The 22,194-nt window shown below is 49.6% G+C and overlaps 1 protein-coding gene across 2 annotated transcripts; it reads right to left on the reverse strand.

Annotated features, from left to right (window-relative positions):
- Positions 1 to 1,252: 1,252 nt before the first annotated feature.
- EMC8 (ER membrane protein complex subunit 8) lies at positions 1,253 to 22,174 on the reverse strand. Of its 2 annotated transcripts, XM_003778674.5 has the most exons (5): positions 21,603 to 22,174; positions 11,569 to 11,645; positions 3,837 to 3,906; positions 3,003 to 3,097; positions 1,253 to 2,491 (listed from the first exon to the last, which is right to left on the reverse strand). In XM_003778674.5, the coding sequence occupies exons 1-5, from the start codon at positions 21,831 to 21,833 to the stop codon at positions 2,332 to 2,334; spliced, it is 633 nt and encodes a 210-aa protein (XP_003778722.1). In that variant the 5' UTR covers positions 21,834 to 22,174; the 3' UTR covers positions 1,253 to 2,331. The 2 variants fall into 2 exon arrangements, with proteins under 2 accessions (XP_003778722.1, XP_063573468.1); XM_063717398.1 differs by lacking the exon at positions 3,003 to 3,097 and having other exon boundaries at positions 21,603 to 21,833.
- Between the last annotated feature and the right edge of the window lie 20 nt (positions 22,175 to 22,194).

Raw genomic sequence — 22,194 nt, forward strand, 5'->3', positions numbered from 1 at the left:
TATCTTTCATGTTTAGTATCCTCGGATCTTAAAGGTAACCATGACTAGAAATAGAATATGACATTTTCATATAAACTAATAATGTATGTGTCTTACTTCTTAATGGATGGATGCTATGAAAGATGAAAATGGCCACCAGAATGACCGTAAGCAGATGGCTGGCTCTAAAGGCAGGTGTCTCTAAACATACGTCAATATAGGTGTAACCCCTTTCAGATTTAGTTTAAGAGACGGGGTCTTGCTAGTTGTCTAGGCTGGCCTCAAAATCCTGGGCTCAAACCATCCTCCTGCTCAGCCTCCTGAGTAGCTGGAACTACAGGTGCACAGCACTGGATCCTGGCTTCAACATTTTGTAGGGCAGATTTTCAACATACAAACATACTTTGTGTCGCTCCTGTAAGTCTTTTCCACAAAAAAGCAGAGTGTGAGTAAGTTTCAGGTGGCTGTGTAACAGGCTTGTTCTTCCATCATGGGTGGGGCAAGATAGAGCCTTAGCTCAGGGCCAGGCTGTCTTTTTGGGGAGGTGGTAAGAGGGAGGCAGCACAGGCCACACAGCACAGTGTGTGCAGACCAGGAGAGAGGGGTCAGCACAGGGTCTAAAGGCTCAGCAGAGGCTTCTGCTATTTTTACAAGGAATATAGGAGCAGGTATCTGCACTTTGGAAATCTGTTTTGGCTTTTCACAAATACATCCTTCCCTTCAGGGTATCTCATATGCTTTCTTTAGAAAATTTAAGCCTGACTCAGCCATAGACAGGGAACAGGTTATGTGGCTTAAGCTTTGGCCTAAATCCAAAATAGAGGACAGCGTATGCTCCTGGGAGGCAGGAGGAGAACCAAGGAAAAGAATTCCACAGGGAGGTGACACAGAGGGAAAACCACCCTGAAGGGTTTTAGGAAGGCTGTGTCGTTAAAATGCCTCCCAAACTAGCCTTCACCACACCTTCATTCCAAGTAGCTCTGCCAGTTACCCTGGACTTCTAACTGGAGGGGGCCTACGCTGCTGTTTCAGTCTCAGGACAAAACAGCTTCTTACGTGCAAATGCTGGAGGTGATTCTTCTCCCTTTATGAAACAAACCCAAGCCCATTCAGAACAAGACTGCCCACCTCGCTCCAGCTGTGATGCTTTGGCATCTAAGGGCAGGGGAGAGAAGGGCACAGGCACCTCACTCTTTCCTGTGCTCCCCACGTGAAAGAACGCCACTTTAAAAAATCAACAGTAAGAGGTATTTGAAGAAAGGGGAAGAGAGAATTTGGTGGATCAAATAAAGCACATTTATTGTAGCGATGTCTGAACTTTTTTCCTATGTGTTAAGAGAAAATAGTGACCGCTGTATCACAAACCCTTTCAGTAGGTCACACCGATCGTTACAAATTCCTCCATGGAGTTGAAGAAAAGACAGTAGGAAAGGTACCGCTCTCTGAACTTTGTACAAAATAATTCATATAAAAAGGAAAAAAGGTAAAGGTACCATAAAGTTTCCCTCTCAATTTCCTAAGGTTTGGTTAGAAAACCTGACCAAATGTTCTGAGTATAAAAAGTACAGACGTCACTCTGTACAACTCGGGAAGTCTAAGTCTTGTTTTTCCTACTACAAAAGAAATGACCATTTCCCTTTCCTGGCCCTGCAGGCATGTGAGCTTTCTGGGTGGCTGAAGAGCACCACACTGAGCTCCTGGTACCAGTGATGTTTGCTTTTGCCCCTAACGATAAAGGCTTCTGTGGCATCAGTGGTGTCACTCCTGCTGTGCGGAGCTGCTGTGGCTCTGTGAGCCGACACCGTGTTGAGCAGTGCTGTTCACAGCCCAGCCTACCTGACCACAGAACACCCACACAGAGCTTCTCAAACAGCTTAGCACCAGCACTCCACGTGTCTACCCTGATCCCAGGACGCCTGGACGACATCAAAATTCGAACAGGATAAAAACTCACACTCATTGGAGTATAAGATGTGGGCTTTTTTTTTTTTTAAAAAAAAAGATAGTTAAAAAGCCTTAAAAAGTATTCTCTCCAGATTATAAAAGGTTAGTTAAAACTGTTTAATAGGAACAATCTTGCACAAGCAGAAAGAGCTTTGATTTGGAGGATTATAGCAACATACAACTGAGACAGTCCACAGGGACAGTCAGACGGGATGTCTGCACCTTTTCTAGAGACTCTGTGTTAAAAACACGACCGACTGAACATTCTGCCCCCTTTCAAGGCACATGCCACTTCTTAAAACGGTCAGCTTTCCACACAGGCTACAAGATATTTTATTTACATTTAAAAATAGGTTTTCTTCTTCAGTGTAGTGGAAAGGCCCGGAGCCCAGTCACAGCGGTGCCTGCCTAGCACAAGTGCAGGACAGCTTTATTGATCTCTGGGTTTGTCCAGTCATTCCGAATGTCATCCAGGTGGTTATCGAAATCCACGAGCGTCTCATAGGACCGGCTGTCCAGGAGCGAGGCTGAGATCCTCTGTGCCTCTGGCCAGTCTTCACAGTAGTCACTACGGGTCAAACATGAAGAAGTCAGCATCTAACAGTGAAAACGGATGGCTTGTAACAGCATCAAGTGAGAAGGCCAGCCATATGCACAATGGTATGAACAGAGATGGTGCAGAGTACTGAGAAACATGTGCATTTCAAACGCATGAAGATGTACACAGAGCATAGAAAACATGGTTAATACATGGAAGGGACACCCTTCACATGGAATTCTGAGAAAGTTGGAGGCAGATGACTGAAGCTTTCTGAATGGCCACAGATACATCAAAGCAAAGGCCTGGGAAGAGTGTCTGTGCCCTAGGGCCTGGGGTGGGAAGACCTGTGAGTACCACTGAGGTTCTCTCTACTGCCTGGAAGCGCTGGAGCACTGGGGCCTACAGGAGCTGGGGAATATGCTCGGTATCATGCCTCTGGAGAAAACACTAACTGAAAACACAGGCTGGGTGAGAGTGGCTTTCACGTGGCCGGGCGCTGACAGAGCGCAGCCCGCGCGGCAGCATGGGGCGCACTCACTGGTGTGGGTCTCTGCACCGCCATCTGTTCTCATGGTGCTCGTACACGTGGATCGTAGGCGCTACGCAGTCCATCGTAAACTTGGTGTTGTCTACCTGAGCACAAGGCAAAGGACACGAGAGTGAACAGAATGCTAGCCAAACAGCAGTGGCAGGCGCCTCCTCGGGGCTCTCCCTGCAGCAGTGCCCACGCTGGCTGGGCAGACACTCTTCTGACAGAGCCTGTATGCAGAGTGGCGCGAGTGTCTGGCCTGAGGAAAACGGTTGTGTTATGCAGGAAAACGTCAAGTCCTTCACTGTTTTTTCACAAAAGCAAAGCTTCCAAACATGACTTCTTCCCTCATCCTAGGATTCTGTCTGAATCAAGGCTGTTCAGCAAGGCCCTCGATATCATCTGCTCACATACAAGCACCTTCCTTCCCTGTGCCCCTAGAGGCTGTGCTGGCTGTTCTAATTCTGTGCTTCTCACACTTGGCATGTTCAGATCAGAATCATCTAGAAGGTGTGTTAACATGGACTGCTGGGCTCCACCCCCCACATTTCTGATTCAGTGGGGTCTGGGGTGGGTGCCTGGGAATTCACATTTCTAACAAGTTCCCAGGGGCTGTGGCTGGCAGGGGACCCCACTCCCACTTGTGTAGTGATGTGGGAGCACAGAAGCCATGGCCTGGGATTCGACTGGTCTGCAGCTGGGAGAAAACTGCAAGAGGCGGCAATGGTCTCAAGCAGATAAATGAGTGAAGGGGTTAGCGGAAAGGAAACCGCCGTAGAGCAAGCTCCAGGTTGGTGAGAGGAGGTGCAAGGGCCTCCCACATGCTGCACAGAAGTGACTTACCATGATGAGCGCAGTGTCGCTGAAGCCCTCGGCGATTCTGGAGGCCACCTTCTCTGCAACCTGGTTTGGACTGTCAAAGAAATAGTCAGGCTACCACATTCCAGTTAATGCCATTCAACACTGTTTACAAAAGGCACAGTCAACACCACTGAGACTTAACAAGCAATGACAGACTGGTGGAGCCAACAGGCTGCATGTGCTCGCTTCGCCGGTTTACTTATTATTTAATTTTTTGGTAGAGATAGGGTCTTGCTCTGTTGCCCTAGCTGGAGTGCAGTGATGCAATCATAGCCCACTGTAACCTCAAATTCCTGGGCTCAAGCAATCCCACCTCCACCTCCTGAGTAGCTGGGACTATAGGCACAGGCCACCACACCCAGTTACTTTTTAGTGTTTTTGTTTTGTTTTGTTTTGTTTTTTTTTTGGTAGAGAGGAGGTCTTGCTATGTTGCCCACGCTGGTCTTGAACTCCTGGCCTCAAGCAATCTTACTGCCTTGGCGTCCCAAAGTGCTTACAAGCATGGGCCACTGTGCCCAGCCTACTTATTTATTTATATTGCTGGGGAGAGTGTGAGTGCAGTTCCCCACATATGAAGAAATCGCAGGGGTCAGCACATCTGGAGTGCAATGGATGAACCTTGCCCTGGGAAAACCACCTTTGTGATCTTGGTGTTTTCCCTGCCAGGTAAATACATTTTGCCCGTTTAAAGTGGCTGATGACAGCCCCACTGTGATGGGTGTGGCCAGCAAGGACAGGGAACGCTGTTGGGTGATGGGGCGCACCGTGCAAAGCAGGTCCTTGCCTCACTCCAACCAGAAAGCCCTGGTGACGGGGATCTTGAGGGCATCTCCTAACGGAAGGCTCCCAGGAAGCCAGTGGAGAGTCACCTGAAGTGGGCAGTTAAACTGCTGCTGGGCACCTGCCAGCCCCTGGGCCAAACTCCAAGCCTCCCGGGCCCGCCTTCTCCATCTGTACGCTAGCAAAGCAACTTGTCCACTGCAACAAGTAAGAGCAACCTCAGGGCAGCTGGCAGTCCATCACCCTCTGAGAAATTCCTCAGCCTTTCCACATCTTCTCCACGCTCATGAGCCTCTACTGCTGGCTCTGGCCCTGCCGCCACCCAACCCTGATAAATGACACCTTTCTACCTTAAGTTAATAGAGCTCACTATAGAGCAGCTACTCCACCATTCCTGCACCATGTCTCCAAACACAAAGTTATTCTTCTATCCTATGCCAGGAAGGGGTGTTCTCCTCGGGGGCCTTATTTATATTCTTCCTGTGCCCAAGCCCCAGTTCTGCCTTCAAATCTGTGTAAGTCTTTATTTTCAGGGAAAAACAAAAGTATTGAACTGGTTCCCACTAGCTGCTGTCCAGCTTCCCTCCTCCCTTCCATGCCTGTTTCTTCAACTTCTTTAACAAGCCGCTAGTCTTGCTCCATGTCCTCACCACAGCTCTGTGCAATGTGCCATCTAACCCATTCCCTGGCAGAGCAGCACTCCGGAAGTCTCCTGACGACTGCCTGATGGCCCCAAGACTGCTACCCCCTCAAAAGCCTCCCAGCGGGAACCCACCACCCTCAGGCAGGCCAGTCCACTTCCAGCCTCTCTGACCTGAGGCCACCTTTCCCTTTGCTCTTCCCCACCCTGCAGGCCACAGGTCCTTTCTCTGCTCTCCTTTCCTGCATTCTCCCTGCCATTTATTTCCTTCAGTCTCTCACCTTAGGCAGGAGCTTCTAAAACTGCTTCCTAACTGGTCTCATAATTTCTAGGGTCACTCGCTCGCTCGCTCTCTTTTTTAAAGAGACAGGGTCGGCTGGGTGCAGTGGCTCATGCCTGTAATCCCTGCACTTTTGGAGGCCGAGGCAGGTGGATCACCTGATGAGGTCAGGAGTTCGAGACCAGCCTGGCCAACATGGTGAAACCCCGTCTCTACTAAAAACATAAAAATTAGCTGGGTGTGGTGATGCACATCTGTAGACCCAGCTACTCTGGAGGCTGAGGCAGGAGAATCGCTTGAACCCGGGAGGCGGGGGCAGCAGTGAGCTGAGATCACGCCACTGCACTCCAGCCTGGGCAACAGTGAGACTCCACGTCAAAAAAAAAAAGAGACAGAGTCTCGCTTCGTTGCCCGGGCTGGAGCATGGTGGCTATTCACAGGTGTGATGATGGCCACAAACTCCTGGTCTCAATCAAACCTTCCTGCCCAGCCTCACAAGCAGCTGGGACCACAGGCACGTGCTACGAAGCTCAGCTTAGGCTCTTCTCATCCGATGTAATCTGAAAATTCTCCTGAACTAAATTGTCCTAAAACAGAACTTCCATCACGTCCCCTGGTGCTCACAGCCCCACAGACTACTGCTCACTGCCTGAAAGATGAAGGCTGCTATTCTCAGGCTGGCAGAGGCAGGCCTTCGTTACGGTGAACTGAGCTACCGTGTGCAGCCACAAGGGCAATGCTGTGTCTTTATTGTTAGGAAATCCACCTACATGTCATCTGCCTCACATGCCCGTCTTGTTTCACTCACACTGTCCCTTCTGGCCCTCCACACCAAGGCCTCCTTACTGAATTGCTTCCCCTCTTTCAGTGCCCAGAAGACATGCCACCCTCACCACAAAGCCCTGCTAAACTGCCCTGGATGAGACCCCCTGCCCTGCTGGAGTTCTGAGGATTCATTTCTAAGAGGCTCTAACACGGAGTCCATGGCAGGTGCTGCTTTCTTTCTGTGCATCCTATCTGCCCTGCACAATCAAGGGTTTCAGCTTTTTGTGGCAGGGACCGAGCCATCCATCTTTTTTTTTTTTTCTTTTTTTGAGACGGAGTCTCGCTCTGTCGCCCAGGCTGGAGTGCAGTGGTGCGATCTCGGCTCACTGCAAGCTCTGCCTCCCGGGTTCACACCATTCTCCTGCCTCAGCCTCTCGAGTAGCTGGGACTACAGGCGCCCGCCACCATGCCTGGCTAATTTTTTGTATTTTTAGTAGAGATGGGGTTTCACCGTGTTAGCCAGGATGGTCTCGATCTCCTGACCTCGTGATTCGCCCGTGATGGCCTCCCAAAGTGCTGGGAATACAGGCGTGAGCCACCGCGCCTGGCCCCATCTTTCTTTTAACAGCCATAAAAATACATGGATTATTGTGAGTTATTTAACAAAGCACACTATATACAATTACAATCCTTCCCTTGTGATTAGGCTAAAAAAAATTAATAATGTTTTAAAAAACAAATCATTTTATATGATTATTCTATTTTCGTTTTCAAAATTGACAAAGTGATGTACTGATTATAAATCTGCAGTGTTAAGAAAAACATGACTTAAGAGGGAAGGGGAGGTTTTCAGGTAGAAGCCAATCGTACTGAAGAAAGCAGTGTGATTGTGGCTCCTAGAGCAGAGGGAAGGCAGTGCTTCACTGCACTGACCAGGACTCAGTGGGCGCCAGGTCCCCACAGCACCGACGGCAAGTGGTGAAGAGTGGGTACAGAGCCCTCAGGAGGCCTGCCCACGTACCCACCTCTGCCTGCCCCTGCATTTGCTGAGGAACTTGGAAAGCAAAAGGCAGGGCTGTTTGCCATGAAGAGCTTGCAAAGCCCTTACCCTCCTACTTAACACTGATCATGCTGGTTGGCGATTTTTATTGGGAAGAGGGTAAGGAAACACTCATTAAAAAGAAAAACTACCATTGTAGATGCTCAAGAACTCTTAACATCTATCTTTCTATTCACCGATTTTTGAGATGGGGTCTTGCTCTATTGCCCAGGCCGGAGTACAGTGGCGAGATCATGGCTCAATGCAGCCCCAACTGCCCAGGCTCAAGTGATCTCCCACCCCAGCCTCCCTTGTAGCTGGGATCACAGGCATAGGCCACCATGTCCAGCTAATTTTTGTATTTTTTTGTAGAGATGAGGTCTTGCTATGTTGCCCAGACTGGTCTTGAACTCCTGGCTCAAGAAACCCTCCCACCTTGGCCTCTGAAAGTGCTGGGATTACAGGTGTGATCCAACATGGCTGGCCTAAAATTAATTATTTTAAAAGAAGTCTAAAAATTTGTAGTTGGCCGCGTGTGGTGGCTCATGCTTGTAATCCCAGCACTTTGGGAGGCTAAGGTGAGTGGATCACTTGAGGTCAGGAGTTCGAGACCAGCCTGGCCAACATGGTGAAACCCCGTCTCTACTAAAAATACAAAAATTAGCCAGGTGTGGTGGCGGGTGCCTGTAATCCCAGCTACTCAGGAGGCTGAGACAGTAGAATAGTTTGAACCCGGGAGGTGGAGGTTGCAGTGAGGCGAGATCGTGCCACTGCACTCCAGCCTGGGCGACAGAGTGAGACTCTGTCTGCTCCGCCACTGCCCCGCCAAAAAAAAAATTGTAGTTAATGAACTGTCAAAGTATTTGAAACAGCTGCCAACTTTGCATTTCTCTGTCTTAGGCACTGAATCTCCAATACTGATCCACTTGATCCTGAATGAAGACTGCCACGCTGTGGTTCTTGCTAGTCAGGAACTCCTCATTCCTAGGAAGAGCCAGCTGCCAACCGAAACTGCAGGCACCCTGAAGGCAGACCACTCTGCTCACCCTCCCAACAGCACCATGTCGGGCCAGCGTGTAGGTGCCATCTTACACTGTGTATCTAAAAGCTTCTTCCTGAGTGTCTGCCTCAGGCCAGGGCTCTCTGCCGGGCACCGAAACCTACTCATATCAAATGCTAACTATGAAGCAAAACACTGGCCAACAATGAATCATATAATAAAACTTGATGGAATGACCTAAAGTTTAGGAAATTCATAAAAGTTATAAATACTACGTTAGAACAGTAATAGAAAAAGTCATCACGGCACTAGTAACAGCACCAGCCACTACTGTAAACCAAGCACAAGGACAAACACGCTGCGCTGTTCCCCTCTGTCCTCATGACTACTCTCTGGGGCATGAGCTCAGCTCCATTTTACAGACAGGGCCACAGAGGCCCAAGGAGGTTCATCAGTAAGTCACCTAGAATTTGAATCCAGGTCTACTTGGCTCCAAATCATGCTGCAGGACACTGTGAATCAGGCAATATTTCTAGAATAAGAAGAGAAAATTTTCAGCTAGGTCTGGCTGAAGAGAGGGGAAGGTTTTCCAGGCAGAAGCAAAACCATACTTAAGTCAGAAGTTGGCAAGATCCTAGCTCCTGAGCTCCCAAGCTGTGTGGCCTCTGAGAAGCCACCTTCTCTGGCTGGTTTCTTCACTTGTGCATTGCTGTGAAGATGAAATAAAATGACCCCAATAGAGCCCAAGGATAGGACGGCATTACCTACCTGAGGTTTCCTCCTCAAACAACTGGGCACACCGGGGTAGGGGGAGGTAGATTCCCTATTCCAGAGTGGCAGACCCCTAGCTAAGGTTTATCCTCTCTACACATCTGACAAATGGCTGCTCCGGATGCACTTAAAAGTCAGTATTAATGAAGGACTGCAAAACCTCCTGGAGGACGCAGAAGGACGTGGACTAGGTGAGGATAGGGAGGACATTCTAGAAGGAAGGTATGGAGAGCAGAAAACTGTGTCTGAGCAGGATAATTCCAGGCTGGGCTGTAACGAGGTCGGCACAGAGGTAAGAACGTGAGAGCTGTGAGCCAGATGAGGCGTGTGCAGAGAGGAGCACAGGAGAGCCTGCGCGGGTCCATGTGGGGCGACCACATCAGGCATGGATTTGCGGGTGGGGGATTAAGGAAAGGGAGGCCCCTGCACTCATCTGTCAACCTGGTGCCATTCCCACTTGCCCAGTCTCCTCTCCCTTCTGCAGGGACAGCCACGACAGACACTGCTTGGTCCAGGAACACCTTCTTGCCAAGGGTGCTCCCCACTGCTTGCAAGGTGAAGTTCAAAATGCTTCTGAGCATGGAGGAGCCCTCAGGTATGGCCCAACCTACCTGTGCAGCCTCACTTCCTAGCATCTCCCTCCATGTGGGCACGGCCCCAGCCCTTGCCACGTCCTCACCTGTGTCTGCTGTCCCCCAACCAGGAATGCTGACCTCCTGGTCTCCACGTCTGCACTTGACAAGGCCCTGCTCACTCTCGAGGGCCTGCTTTACAGGACACCATGCCCTGGGGCTTCTGGGATCATTCTACCAGGTCTAAGTCTCCCGGCCCCTGCCGCCAAGCCCCCTGCAGGGGCCACTGTCCTGCACCGCAGCCTGTGTTTGCACTGTCCTTCATGTTCAACTCAGCCACGTGAGGGCAAGGGCCAGAGGGCTGCGCTTTCCTCAGCCCACGCCTAGTCTTTCATGTAACAAAGACTAAGACGGATGTGGCCCCGTGGGTAGGCTCTCGCTCAGTGAAGGACGGGAGGCACTGATTCATCAACAAAGGGAGGCAGGTGATATCAAACAGAGGACATCCCAGTGAGAGTCAGAAGAGATGCACTGAAGGCGGAGAGGCCAGTGCTGCTCGTGGGCTCAGAGGAAGCAGCAGAAGAGCCAACATGCACGGGGATTCCACGCACTCCCAACCGCCTTGGCAGACGCTTCAGCGGACTGACTTTCAGTGCAGCATCTCCTAGGACATCTGCCTCCCTCAGGATCCTGTGCCTGGACCCAGCCCTCCAAGGGTAAGATAATTACGTTTCTAAATTTGGGTTTCTTTTATGATACCATGTTTCTCATCAGAAACATTGGTGCCTCATCAGTGATAGCAATGCTGTCACCAGCTTACTGTATTATTTCCAAAGTGCTTGAGCTCACCTTCTCATCTGTGCTGAGCAAGTGAACCCAACGGCAGGGCCCTTCACTGCACCCCCATCTCCCCGGACACTGGAGGGTCGGCTCTATCTGACAACATGAGGAAGCCACATCAGGGCAGCCTGACACATCTCCCTGTTATATACGGCGTGGACTTTCCAGCTGCCCATCTGGCTTCTGGCTGGGTTCAGCCAAAGGAAAATGGAAGAGGGACATCAGGTACTGACTGCTCTGGGCCACCCCTCCCCTGATGGGAGGCCACGTCAGGCTGGCTGTGGCCACCTGCCCAAGGGCACTGCTCTTCTCAACGTGGACTTGTTTACCCAGCTCCTTCCTCCCCACCCTTTGGGCTGGTATCACCAGCCTTGTTTACTGCACAACCCCCTGTGCGTTATCTACGGCCCAGACCTTGTGAACAGCCTGCTTATTAAGCCCTCCTCAGATTATCACCACCCAAGTGTGTCATCTGTTTTTCTGTTGGGACCAAGATGACGCAGACATATAGAAAAATTCTCAGCTTTGTTATTAGCGAGAGCCCCAGTTGGGGAAGGATGTGGATAAAAGGAAAAGGAAGAAGGAGCCAGTATAAAGGGGACAGCAAATACCACATTTTCATCAGAGTACCAACCCCAAACCTACAGGCTGGTCTATTTACCGGCAAATAGAGCAATATTCCTTCCCAGTGCTCTGCCCAACACCACCCCTAGTCTGGGAAGGGGAAGCAACACAGAGCTGAGCAGGGACAGAAATTGGAACCCCGACTGTCGCTTTCATTGTATGAATTCCCTTCATGCAAAATAAAGAAGACACAAAACAGAATCCCAAAATTAATAGAAATGTTTGGAATTTCTGTTGTTTGGAATTATCCACACCACAGTTCGCCTCAAATACTATAAATAAGCACAAAGGGAAGGGGCGTGGGTCTCACAGGTTTCGTATCTGGTCGAAAAGCACACGAGAGACGGGGTCTGCCCGTCACGTGCTCACTTCCTCGCCCACAGAGGGTTCTGCATCCACGTACCTGGCATCCTTTACTCGTTCATTAGCTTGATAATAACCAGCAATCACGTAGCTATGATCTTTGCACCATGAATCAATCTGAAAGAGGAACAAAAATTGGGAAAAGATGAATGATTCTCCCTTAAATATCAAGTCGTAAAAACCACAGATCCCACCCCCACATGCTGGGACAAGACATGACAGAATCTTAATCCTCATACCCTGCGCTCCCCAGAAGAAAGGGGAGGATTCAGGAAAAAATGGTCAGGAAGGGCAGGACTTTGAACATAAGGAATGACCGCCTTCCTCAGTCCCAGCGAGAAGACCCTTTGTCTACAGGTACTGGATTGGTATAGTGCTGTAGAGAGTCAGAGGGAAGATAATCTTCATCTACCTTCTCTTATAAAGAACTGGGGCTTTAGAAATCCTTAAAATTACTTAAATCATTATCCTTCATAGTTAAGGAAACAAAGCTTACGGAGGTTCTAAGTTTGCACAACCAGATAGAAACAGGGCCAGAAGGGGAATCTCAGTCTCTTTCAAAACAAGTCTTTTAGGCCAGGCACAGTGGCTCACACCTATAATCCCAGCACTTTGGGAGGCTGAGGTGGGCGCATCACCTGAGGTCAAGAGTTCGAGACAAGCCTGGCCAATATGGAGAAACCCCATCTCTACTAAAAATACAAAAATTAGCTGGGCATGGTGGTGGGTGCTTGTCATCCCAGCTACTCGGGAGGCTGAGGCAGGAGAATCACTTGAACCCCAGAGGGGGAGGTTGCAGTGAGCCAAGATCATGCCATTGCACTCCAGCCTGGGTGACAAGAGTGAAACTCCATCTCCGTCTCAAAAAAAAAAAGTCTTTTAATACTCCACCTCAGCATTGTAAGCACCACATCATGAACTACCCCTCAGGTGGGGTGTAGGGTAAAGAGGTCCCAAGTTAGGAAGCGGCACGTGCACATGTCCTTAGTTCTCTCCAGCGTGCTTTGAAATAGGAGCAAGGTGGCAGACCTTCGAAGCTTTTGGGTTTCTTTTATGGTACCGTGTTTCTCATCAGATGCAGCTTCCTGCAGGTCTAAGGTCATTATTCAAAACAACAAAGGCTCATCCTGTTTTGGCATAATGGAATTTGAATACACTGTAATAAAGTCTATTCTCAGTCTGCACAAGAGGAAACAAAATTGGTACCTTGATTTTTTTTTTTTGTAGGGAATAAACTGGTTAAAAATGCATGTGTGTGTTTTTTAAACACAATCCTATTGCTCTTTTTCCTAAATTCTGGTTTGGGCCTCTGAGTCTCCTTCATGACCAAAAGCAGACAAGACAGTTATAGTCTAAGGGTCCCTGGCTCGCACAGGATTAGGATATTTCTGGCCTGCTAAGAGTTCACAAATTACCATATTGGGTCAAAACCAGGGCTCAGTGAACCAACTATATTCTGGTCATCCACCCAAAAGATCAGGATTATGTCCATAAAATATCTATAATGGTGCTATCATTGTGACTTTGCTGAAAACAACTCCAAAACGACTCATATTTTGTTTCCATCACCTCTTAATGGAATAGATTCCAGAAGCTTTCTATTGCTGCTTAGAACATCTCCATACACTATCAAAGGGCCTTGCTCTAAATTTGGTCAAGTTCCCTGATGAGCTGATCCTTGAGCACCGTGCTCCCAGCCTTCATGTGCCGTCACAGGCCGGCCTCCTGAGTGTGTCCTCCCCTAAGGTGACCCACGTCTCTGTCCCCCGGGTGTCCCTATCCCTGCTCTCCAGTGTAGCCTGCCCTTATTTTCATAGTCAGATTGGCCACTGTCTTAGTTTCCTATTGCCCTTGTGACAAGTTACACACACTTAGTGGCTTAAAACAATACTTTTTTTTTTTTTGAGACAGTCTCGCTCCGTTGTCCAGGCTGGAGTGCAGTGGTGAGATCACAGTTCACTGCAGCCTTGAACTCCTGGGCTCAAGTGATCCTCCCACCTCAGCCTCCTGAGTAGCTGGGAGACTACAGGTGTGCGTCACCCTGTCTGGCTAATTCTTAAATTTTTTGTAGAGACAAAGGTTTCATCATGTTGCCCAGGCTGATCTTGGACTCCTGGGTTCAAGCAATCCTCCTGCCTTGGCCTCCCAAAGTGCTGAGATTACAGGCACAAGCCACCATGCCCAATTTTTTTTTTTTTAAGTTAAGTAATAAATTTTATTGAAGGATTTTTCACCATCCATAGAGATTATTGTATGATTGTTTTTCTTAGAATTTTTAATGCATACATTTTTGGATTTTCTAACTTCGAATTCCCTAATTTCTTCCATTTCTGAAATAAACCGTACTTGATTAAAGTGTATGTTTTGTTTTTTAATTTTTATTTAAGTTCTGGGATACATGTGCAGAATATGCAGGTTTGTTACATAGGTATCCATGTGCCATGGTGGTTTGCTGCACCTACCAACCCGTCACCTAGGTTTTAAGCCCCGCATGCATTAGCTATTTGTCCTGATGCTCTCCCTCCCCTCGCTCCCCCGCTCTGACAGGCACTGGTGTGTGATGTTCCCCTCCCTGTGTCCATGTGTTCTCACTGTTCAACTCCCACTTATGACAACATGCGATGTTTGGTTTTCTGTCGCTGTGTTAGTTTGCTGAGGATGATGCCAGCCAAAATTTTTTATCTTACTGGTCAGAAGTCTATAATGGGTCAGCAGAGCTGTGCTTCTTCAGGATGCTCTAGGGGAGAATCCTTTTCCTTGCCTTTTCCAGCACCTAGAGGCTGCCCGCATTCCTTGGCTCATGGCCACATCACTCTGACCTCTGCTTCCATCATCCATCTCTTCCTCTCACTCTGACCTTCCTGCCTCCCCTTTACAAAGGCCTTTGTGATTACATGAGGCACACCCAGGTAATCCAAGATATTCTCTCCACCCTCAAGCCCTTAACTTAATCACATCTACAAATCCCTTTTGCTACATAAGGCCTAGGGATTAGGATGTGGACATATTTGGGGGGTTATTACTCAGCTGACCACACCATACAACATTTTCTAGGAAAAAGCATAGGACATATTTTTTACTTAGCTACAGGCAACTTCCTGAAGACCCCCAGCAGCAGTCTCAGTTGGCTCCTCCATCTCTTTCCTGGGCTGAAGCCACCTGGTCAGGACTCACAGCCCAGTAAACACATATGGTATCACCTTGTACCCGTTCTCAGAGCACAGAAACCACCTGGTACAAAAGATGATTCCTATGACAAACACATGTACATCTCAACTTACATTTTGCCTGCTGAGGGACAAATTCCTGTAAGAAAACTCCAAGGGCCCAACCAAATTCCAGCAGAAAAATGTTATGACCTGGAACTTTAGGTAGACCTCTTTGAAGAGGTTGCCCTTAAAGCGAACCAGGTCACAAAAGCTCTGGCCTGGCTTTAGAATTTAGAACTTTTGAATGACACACATGAGAATAACCAAGTTAGCTGTATGGATGGCTATGAGGGGCACACACAGCCTGTTCACCAACTGAGGAATGGAGAACTCGAAGGGAGGAACGGAGACTCGGCCAAGCCTCAGCACTCACAGCGGCAGGGCGGACGAGTTCTAATAAGGGCAGTTTCCTGTGACAGTCCTGAATCTGGAACTAGGCATCAGGTGAGAGTGCCCTGGAGTGGAGTGGGCTGGGGGAAGAGGATGGGGCGTGCTGGTGGTGTGGGTGTGGGTGTGGCAGCCAGGTCTCCAGTGGCTGCAGATCCTGCCTTCAGCCCAAATGGCTCCTGCATGAAAAGCTGCGGTGGATCTAAGTGGCAGCTACGAGTCAAGGCAACTAGCTTCCTCCGAAGCGAGGCAAGACAAGGCAGGGCTGAGAAGCCACTCAACCTCTGTTCCCAACGAATCCATTTCCATGTCCCTGCTTCGTTGTATGACACCCCACACCCTGATGTGCATCTTGTGAAAAATCAAGATGAAAATAAAAGTTCAGGAGAAAACTCTGTGGAGACTGTTGTCAATGTAGTCAAACTGACTCGGAATACAGACACCTTCCACATTCTGCACTTACTGATGCCATTTCACTTACTTTTTTGAGAGAGGACATTTTCACCTTGGCAGGAGTCTACCACCTTCTGCTCAATGCCCTTTTTGGCTGTTTCTGTTCCAGACATGGAAGAGAACTATTAAAAGGGCTGGGGCCACCCCATTCATTCCCAACTAGACTCTTTGCACAGAGGCAGTAGCTTCTCACAGCAGCCTTGCTAACATCTGCACTATCCCCCCACGCCCCTTGTGACTGTACAATAACCGTCAAAAAGGCGAGGCAGGGACCGCAACTTGCCACTTACCAACATGCTGAGGGTAACCTGCTGAGCCTTCCTATCTGTAGCAAAAAGTAGGCCTTGGAGTTCAGAAGTAGAGGAATTGTTATTTTCACTGAGAAGGAAAGCTCCTTCTCAAGTCAGCTGCTGATCTTTCTATGGAATGAGAAGGAGCAGGAACCATGAAAGAAGAGCTTGGGAGGTCAATGGGACCGAGATGGAGGGTGAAGTTCAGGGGGAAGAACTCAAAGGGGGAACCACAGCATCCCTCTCCCCATCCCCAAGGTGGCACGTGAATGTTCTGGAGAGGAACAAAGGGCAGGAGTGAGTAGGGGCATGGGAGAGCTCCAGGGCAGCCGCTGTGCGAAGGAGCAGAGGGCAGGCCCACACGGAGGCCACAGCCAGAATTCTAGCCTGAAATCATGGTGATGAGGCCAATGAGCAAGCAAGTCATCTGAGCAGAATGTAACAGAAAGCTACTCCACCGCAAGAAATCAACAAGGGGAAAAGGGCAAAAAGGGATTAGAGAAACAGGTTCAAGCTAATTTTCGTACTAACATTTTATGGGTTTCTGCTATTAGAAATAATTCCTTCACTACCTACGTCAAAGGGTTATAAGGATAAATAAGTTAATAGGCGTAAGTACTTAAAAAAAAATAAAAAGCATGCAAAAAGCATGCACAAATGCAAGGATTTTTTTTAATGGAAAATAATGAAAAGCCTTTCAAAGGAATCTAATGTTGCCCTTCGATGGACAGTCTATGGTCTTTCCCCCTTATCAAAAACAATTCCAACAGGAAGCTCTCTGAATGGAGCAGAGCCTTGAGAATAAGACCTCATTTATACAGCTGCATGGATTTAGATGCTTTGTGAAAACTGCATCTTCTATGGCTGATAACCTCATAAACTATGGCTCTAAACACGGAGAGTTTTCATTGCCTTCAGGTTAGAAAGTCACTAAGTCAAAAGGTGAATAATATAAATTTAATAGCTTAACTGAAGTACAAAATTTGTGGATGGACTCCAGCTGCAAATTTTCCTCTGTAAACTCTCCTCTGAAAGTTATTTCATGCGCACTGGATTGCTGTCTTTTTCATATTTGTCCACTGTTGAGGGAATGAGTTTTTGTGAATATGAGAAAAGTCAGGGCCAGGCGCGGTGGCTCACGTCTATAACCCTAGCACTTTGGGAGGGCAAGGCGAGCAGATTGCCTGAGCTCAGGAGATCGAGACCAGCCTGGGTGACACGGTGAAACCCCGTCTCTACTAAAATAAAAAAGAAATTAGCCGCGTGTGGCAGTGTGCACTGGTAGTACCAGCTACTCGGGAGGCTGAGGCAGGAGAATCGCTTGAACCTGAGAGGCCGAGGTTGCAGCGAGCCGACATCGCTCCACTGCACTCCAGCCTGGGCGACAGAGCGAGACTCCATCTCGGAAAAGTCAGTACAAGTAACTACTGCTTGGCAAAACTTGCTGCTTGTTTTCACTGCTGAAGAGTAGTTACTGCAGGGAGTCAAGTGTGGCCCTGACTTGCTGGATGGGGACTCATGTGGTGGGGGGAGGTGCTGGAGGCTGGGTGTCTACATTGCAGAGTGTAACTAGGAATGAGGTGCAGGAGCAAGGTCAGAGCGGGCCTCTGTGGTGCCCGGTGCCCTCTCACACTCAGGTAGCAGGCAGTCACGGTCCCCTCTGGGCATCTTTCCTCCCTGGTAAGTGGTTTGGGAGGCAGCCCTGCTCCTTCGTGGAAAATTCATGTACAGGTGACTTGAATGCAGTTGTTTATAGTTTCTGGGTTTAACTCTGTCAAGTACTGCATTCATATCCCATAGTCGGAACAGAAGTGTTTAACTCTGTCAAGGTTACTTAAGAATGAGAATAAGTGACAGCTGACATTCCAAGTGAGGGTCAAGTTTGTCTTCAAGAAGCTCCTAGAAGTTTCTGACAGGATTTTGCATGGCTAACAGCCACCACATCTTCTTCTCCCACTCCTGGGCTGGTCCTCAGTTGCTCTGTGACTCCTCCTCCACTCAACCCATAAAAGCCAGAGTGTTCCCCACGCCAAGTTCCTGGGGTGTGACGAGAGATACTGGTTTTCTTCCCTGTTCCTGGCTCCCCACGGTCCTGGTTAGTCTTCTGACAGAAAGCCAGGTGCGTGAGCCTCAGGGGCTCTACGACCCCACCTTCTCCTGCCGTCCTTCCGCTCCACTGCTCCCCTCTCTGCCTTGCTGACGGTGGGTCTTAAGACCCTCCAGGAGAGGGTCCCCCCTAGACCCCGGGGGAAGGAATGCTGATGTCATGAAGCTCCCATAAAAACCCAAGAGGACGGGGAGCTTCCATGCCCCTTTCCCCATACCTCGCCCTATACGTGTCTCTTCATCTGTATCCCTTGCAGTGTCCTGTATAATAAACCCATAAATATAAGGGTTTCACTGAGCTCTGTGAGTTGCTCCAGCAAATTAATGAAATCCCAACAGGAGGCCATGGAAATCCCACCTTGAAGCTGGTGGGTCAGAGGTTCCAGAGCCCGGATCTGCTGCTGAGCCCTCAACCCGTGGGCTCTGACACTATCTCCAGGTAGGTAGTGTCAGAACAGAATGCGGGGACACCTAGCTGGTGCCCGCTGCTTGGTGTGGGGAAACTCCTACACATCTGGTCACAGAAGTCTTCTGTGTTGACTGTTGGTGGTGAGAGCAGAGGAAACACGCGGTTGGAGAGCTTTTCCCTACGCAGTCCTCAAGTGCTAAGACCTGCTCTCATGGCTTCAGAAGTCACCGGCACACCGCTGGTTCTCAATCTACATCTCTGGTCTCTGTACCCAGACCCATTCTTCACCTTTCAACCTAGGACTTCTTCATTTGAACATCTCAAACTCAACACACCCCAAATAGAAGTAATCACCTCCCCTCCAGAACTGTTTCTTTGCCTCTTCCCTCAACAAACGGCACCACTGCACCATCGTCCCAGCGCACAAGCCAGGAACCTAGGTATCACCCTCACTTCCTTTTCCCCTAGGTCCATGCACGATTAGTCACCAAGACCTGTGGCTTCTCCCACCTACTCTCTCTTCTGTCCCCTTCTCCGTACCCATGCTGCACTCAGTTTTGCCACCTCCCTGCCTCTAGTCTTGGGTGTACTCCTGTCTCCAGCATCCTCTCTGCTGCAGGCTGGGGCCATCACTTGAAGGCACAGATCTGATCATGCAACTCTCCTCCAGTGGCTTCCCTCTGTCCTCAGGATGGTGCCCAAATGCCTCTGCATGATCTACAAGGTCACTACAAAGCAATCTGTCCACCACTCAACTCTCTCTGCCCGCTGCCCCTTTACACTCCACCCTATTGCTCTCTCCAAACTCCCCCACCCACTGTCCTCTTCCGCTCACTATTTTCTCCTGCTCTTTGCACATGCTGGTCCCTTGAATGCTCTCCCTCCATCCCCCATCTCCTGAGGGTCGAGGGCTGGCCCACTGCCTGCATGTCCCTTTCTCTGGGCAACCTGACTGCCCTGATTGCCCAAGCCTAGGCTGGCTGACTTCTCTCGAATCCCTTGCCACTTTTTTACTAAGCTCCGCCTATGAGGTTTAGGTACTGTGCTTGCTGGCTTGCTGGCTTGCTGCACCTTCAAGTGCTAAGCAGGTACTGTGTTTCATCCACAGCCATATCCCTCCTCAGCACAGGCCTGGCACAAAGCAGACACTCAAAAACATTTATTAGAAAAGTGAATAATCCTGCATGAACGCTACTGATGAATCTAGCTCCCTGCAAGTCGATGCATTTCACAGATCCAATAATTCTCTTCATAACAGAACAATTAAGATGCTTGGAAAGGCTGAGTGCAGTGGCTCATGCCTGGAATCCCAGCACTTTCGGATGCGGAGGAGGGCGTATTACCTGAGGTAAGGAGTTCAAGACCAGCCTGGTCAACATGGTGAAACCCCACCTCTACTAAAAATACAAAAATTAGCTGGGTGTGGTGATGGGTGCCTGTAATCCCAGCTACCCGGGAGGCCGAGGCAGAAGAATCACCTGAACCTGGGAGGTGGAAGTTGCAGTGAGCCGAGATCGTGCCATTGCACTCCAGGCTGGGTGACAAGAGTGAAACTCCATCTCAAAAAAACAAAAAGATGGTTGGAAAGACCTGGATTAAAACATACACACACACACTCCCCAGTGGTGTTTTAGTACTGACAGCACATTTCTTCAAGAGCTAAAATACTTAGTTTTATAAATATCATCTAAGTATTATAATTATCTGAATCCTATCCAGAAATGATATGAGGTTTAACTTTAACAGGCACTCAAAGATGTGCCCAGTAACCTTATGCCAGGACTGTTTGCCCAGAGATACTTTTTGCTTGCCCAGAACTGACTTGGGTGTCATAATTAGGTAAGTTATGAAATGATAGATTATGAAATGGCTTCGTTTTACTTGGTGGGGGGGACACACAGATAAAGAAATTCTGCTTATACCTTCTCAAGCTTAGCTACTTCTTACATGAATTAGCTACTATATTTTAGCATCACAGTTTATTCTTAAATGAAAAACAAACAGCATCTCAGCTCAGGTATGCAGATCTGAGGCTACAGTTTACTTTTCCTTCAGGTTTTAACAACTCGATGGAATTTATAGATGGTCTTTTTCCCTTCATTGGTCACCGTAACTGAAAAGCTACTGCCTAAAATTCAATTACCAACACTATAGTCTACCTGCATGCTACATCTTTTTCCCCACTGTGCTTCAATAAAGTTGGCATTGCAAACAAAAACATAAAAGCGTCTTGGATAGATGGTCTGCTCCTGCTGTTTAATTTCATAGAAATTTTTTTTTTTTTTTTTTTGAGACGGAGTCTTGCTCTGTCGTCCAGGCTGGAGTGCAGTGGCGCGATCTCGGCTCACTGCAACCTCTGCCTCCTGGGTTCAAGCGATTCTCTTGCCTCAGCCTCCCGAGTGGCTGGGATTATAGGCGCCCGCCACCAAGCCCGGCTAGGTTTTGTATTTTTAGTAGAGAAGGGGTTTCACCATGGTGGCCAGGCTGGTCTCAAACTTCTGACCTCAGGTGATCCGCCTGCGTCGGCCTCCCAAAGTGCTAGGATTACAGGCGTCAGCCCCCGCGCCCGGCCCCACAGAAATTCTTTAGCTTTTAAAAGCCATGGAAACATTCTAGACAAGTTAACTACTAACGGGAACAAATTCTCCTTACACAAAGCTCAGGCACTTCAATCAAGGGGAGCCAGGCCTGAGATGCATCACTCGAAGACCACAGATCTGATCATGCAACTACCTTTCTACAAGTGTCTGAGCTCCGGGGTGCCCGAGTACCGACAGCCAAAGAAGCATTTACACTTTGCCAGATAAGGAATCGGCTCTGTGAAGGTACGAAGAACCAAATGCTAGCGATTAATGTCCCAACAACGTGAACACTTCCTGCAACTCGAAATCCTCAATGGAAACTCTGTCGAATCCTCACCAAATGAACGATGACTTGTTTCTACAAAGGCTACTGATTTCAGGAAACTAACGTATAACTCGTCGCCTTAAAGCGCCTCTAAAAGCATCCACGACGGTTAAAGTCGCTGCTACTACGGGACGCTATTTATTCAGCGCCAAGACCCAAGCGCCATCGTGGATCGCCCCATTCCTGGCCACGGCAACCCTAGGGAGCGGGTCCTAGGAGCCTGTTGGAGGGCGACCGCTGGGCCAGCTTCCTCTCTGCTGACTGAGCGGAGGCCAGGCTGCCTGCAAGGGGAAGGGGCCCTTTCCGCGCTTACCAGGGTGAGGGCCACCTCCAGCATGGGGGCGAGGGCCAGGGTGCCGTGGAAGAGGGGGATGCAGTCCACGAAGAGGGTGTGGTGGGCGCCCGGGCCGCCCAGGGGGAGGTGCTCCTTACGCGGCTTCTGCTTCTCGGCCACCAGGAGCCCGTTGACGGCGCAGTGCGGGTACTTGGCGCCGTGCAGCACCATCTTGCAGTAGGCCTGGGTGGTCAGCTTCACCCCGGGCATGCTGACCCGGGAGGGCCCCGGAGGCCCCTGGGAGCGCGGCTGAGGCCTGGACCCGCTGCCCGGCCGCGCGGCGCCTCAGCCGAGAAGCGGGACGAGGCGGCGGCGATTGGTGGCGCGGCCGCGGGCTGGTGGTGGGCCCCACAGGCCCGGCCCCGTTTGGGCCTCGGCTCCTGAAAAAGCGACTCGCGCCTCTGGGAAGCCGCAGCCCCAGGCTCCACTCGCGCTTCTCGCCCGGCGCCGCCGGAAAGCGGCCTCTCCAACGCCTGCCGGAAAGCAGCCCGGCCCGGCATTTTACGACGTTCGTAGCGCTACTCTTTTCCGCTCCACGGTGACCTCCGTGTGGTCGGTGCGGGCGGAGTCT

Source organism: Pongo abelii, chromosome 18 (genome assembly GCF_028885655.2).
Source record: "Pongo abelii isolate AG06213 chromosome 18, NHGRI_mPonAbe1-v2.0_pri, whole genome shotgun sequence".
Lineage (NCBI taxonomy): Eukaryota > Metazoa > Chordata > Mammalia > Primates > Hominidae > Pongo > Pongo abelii.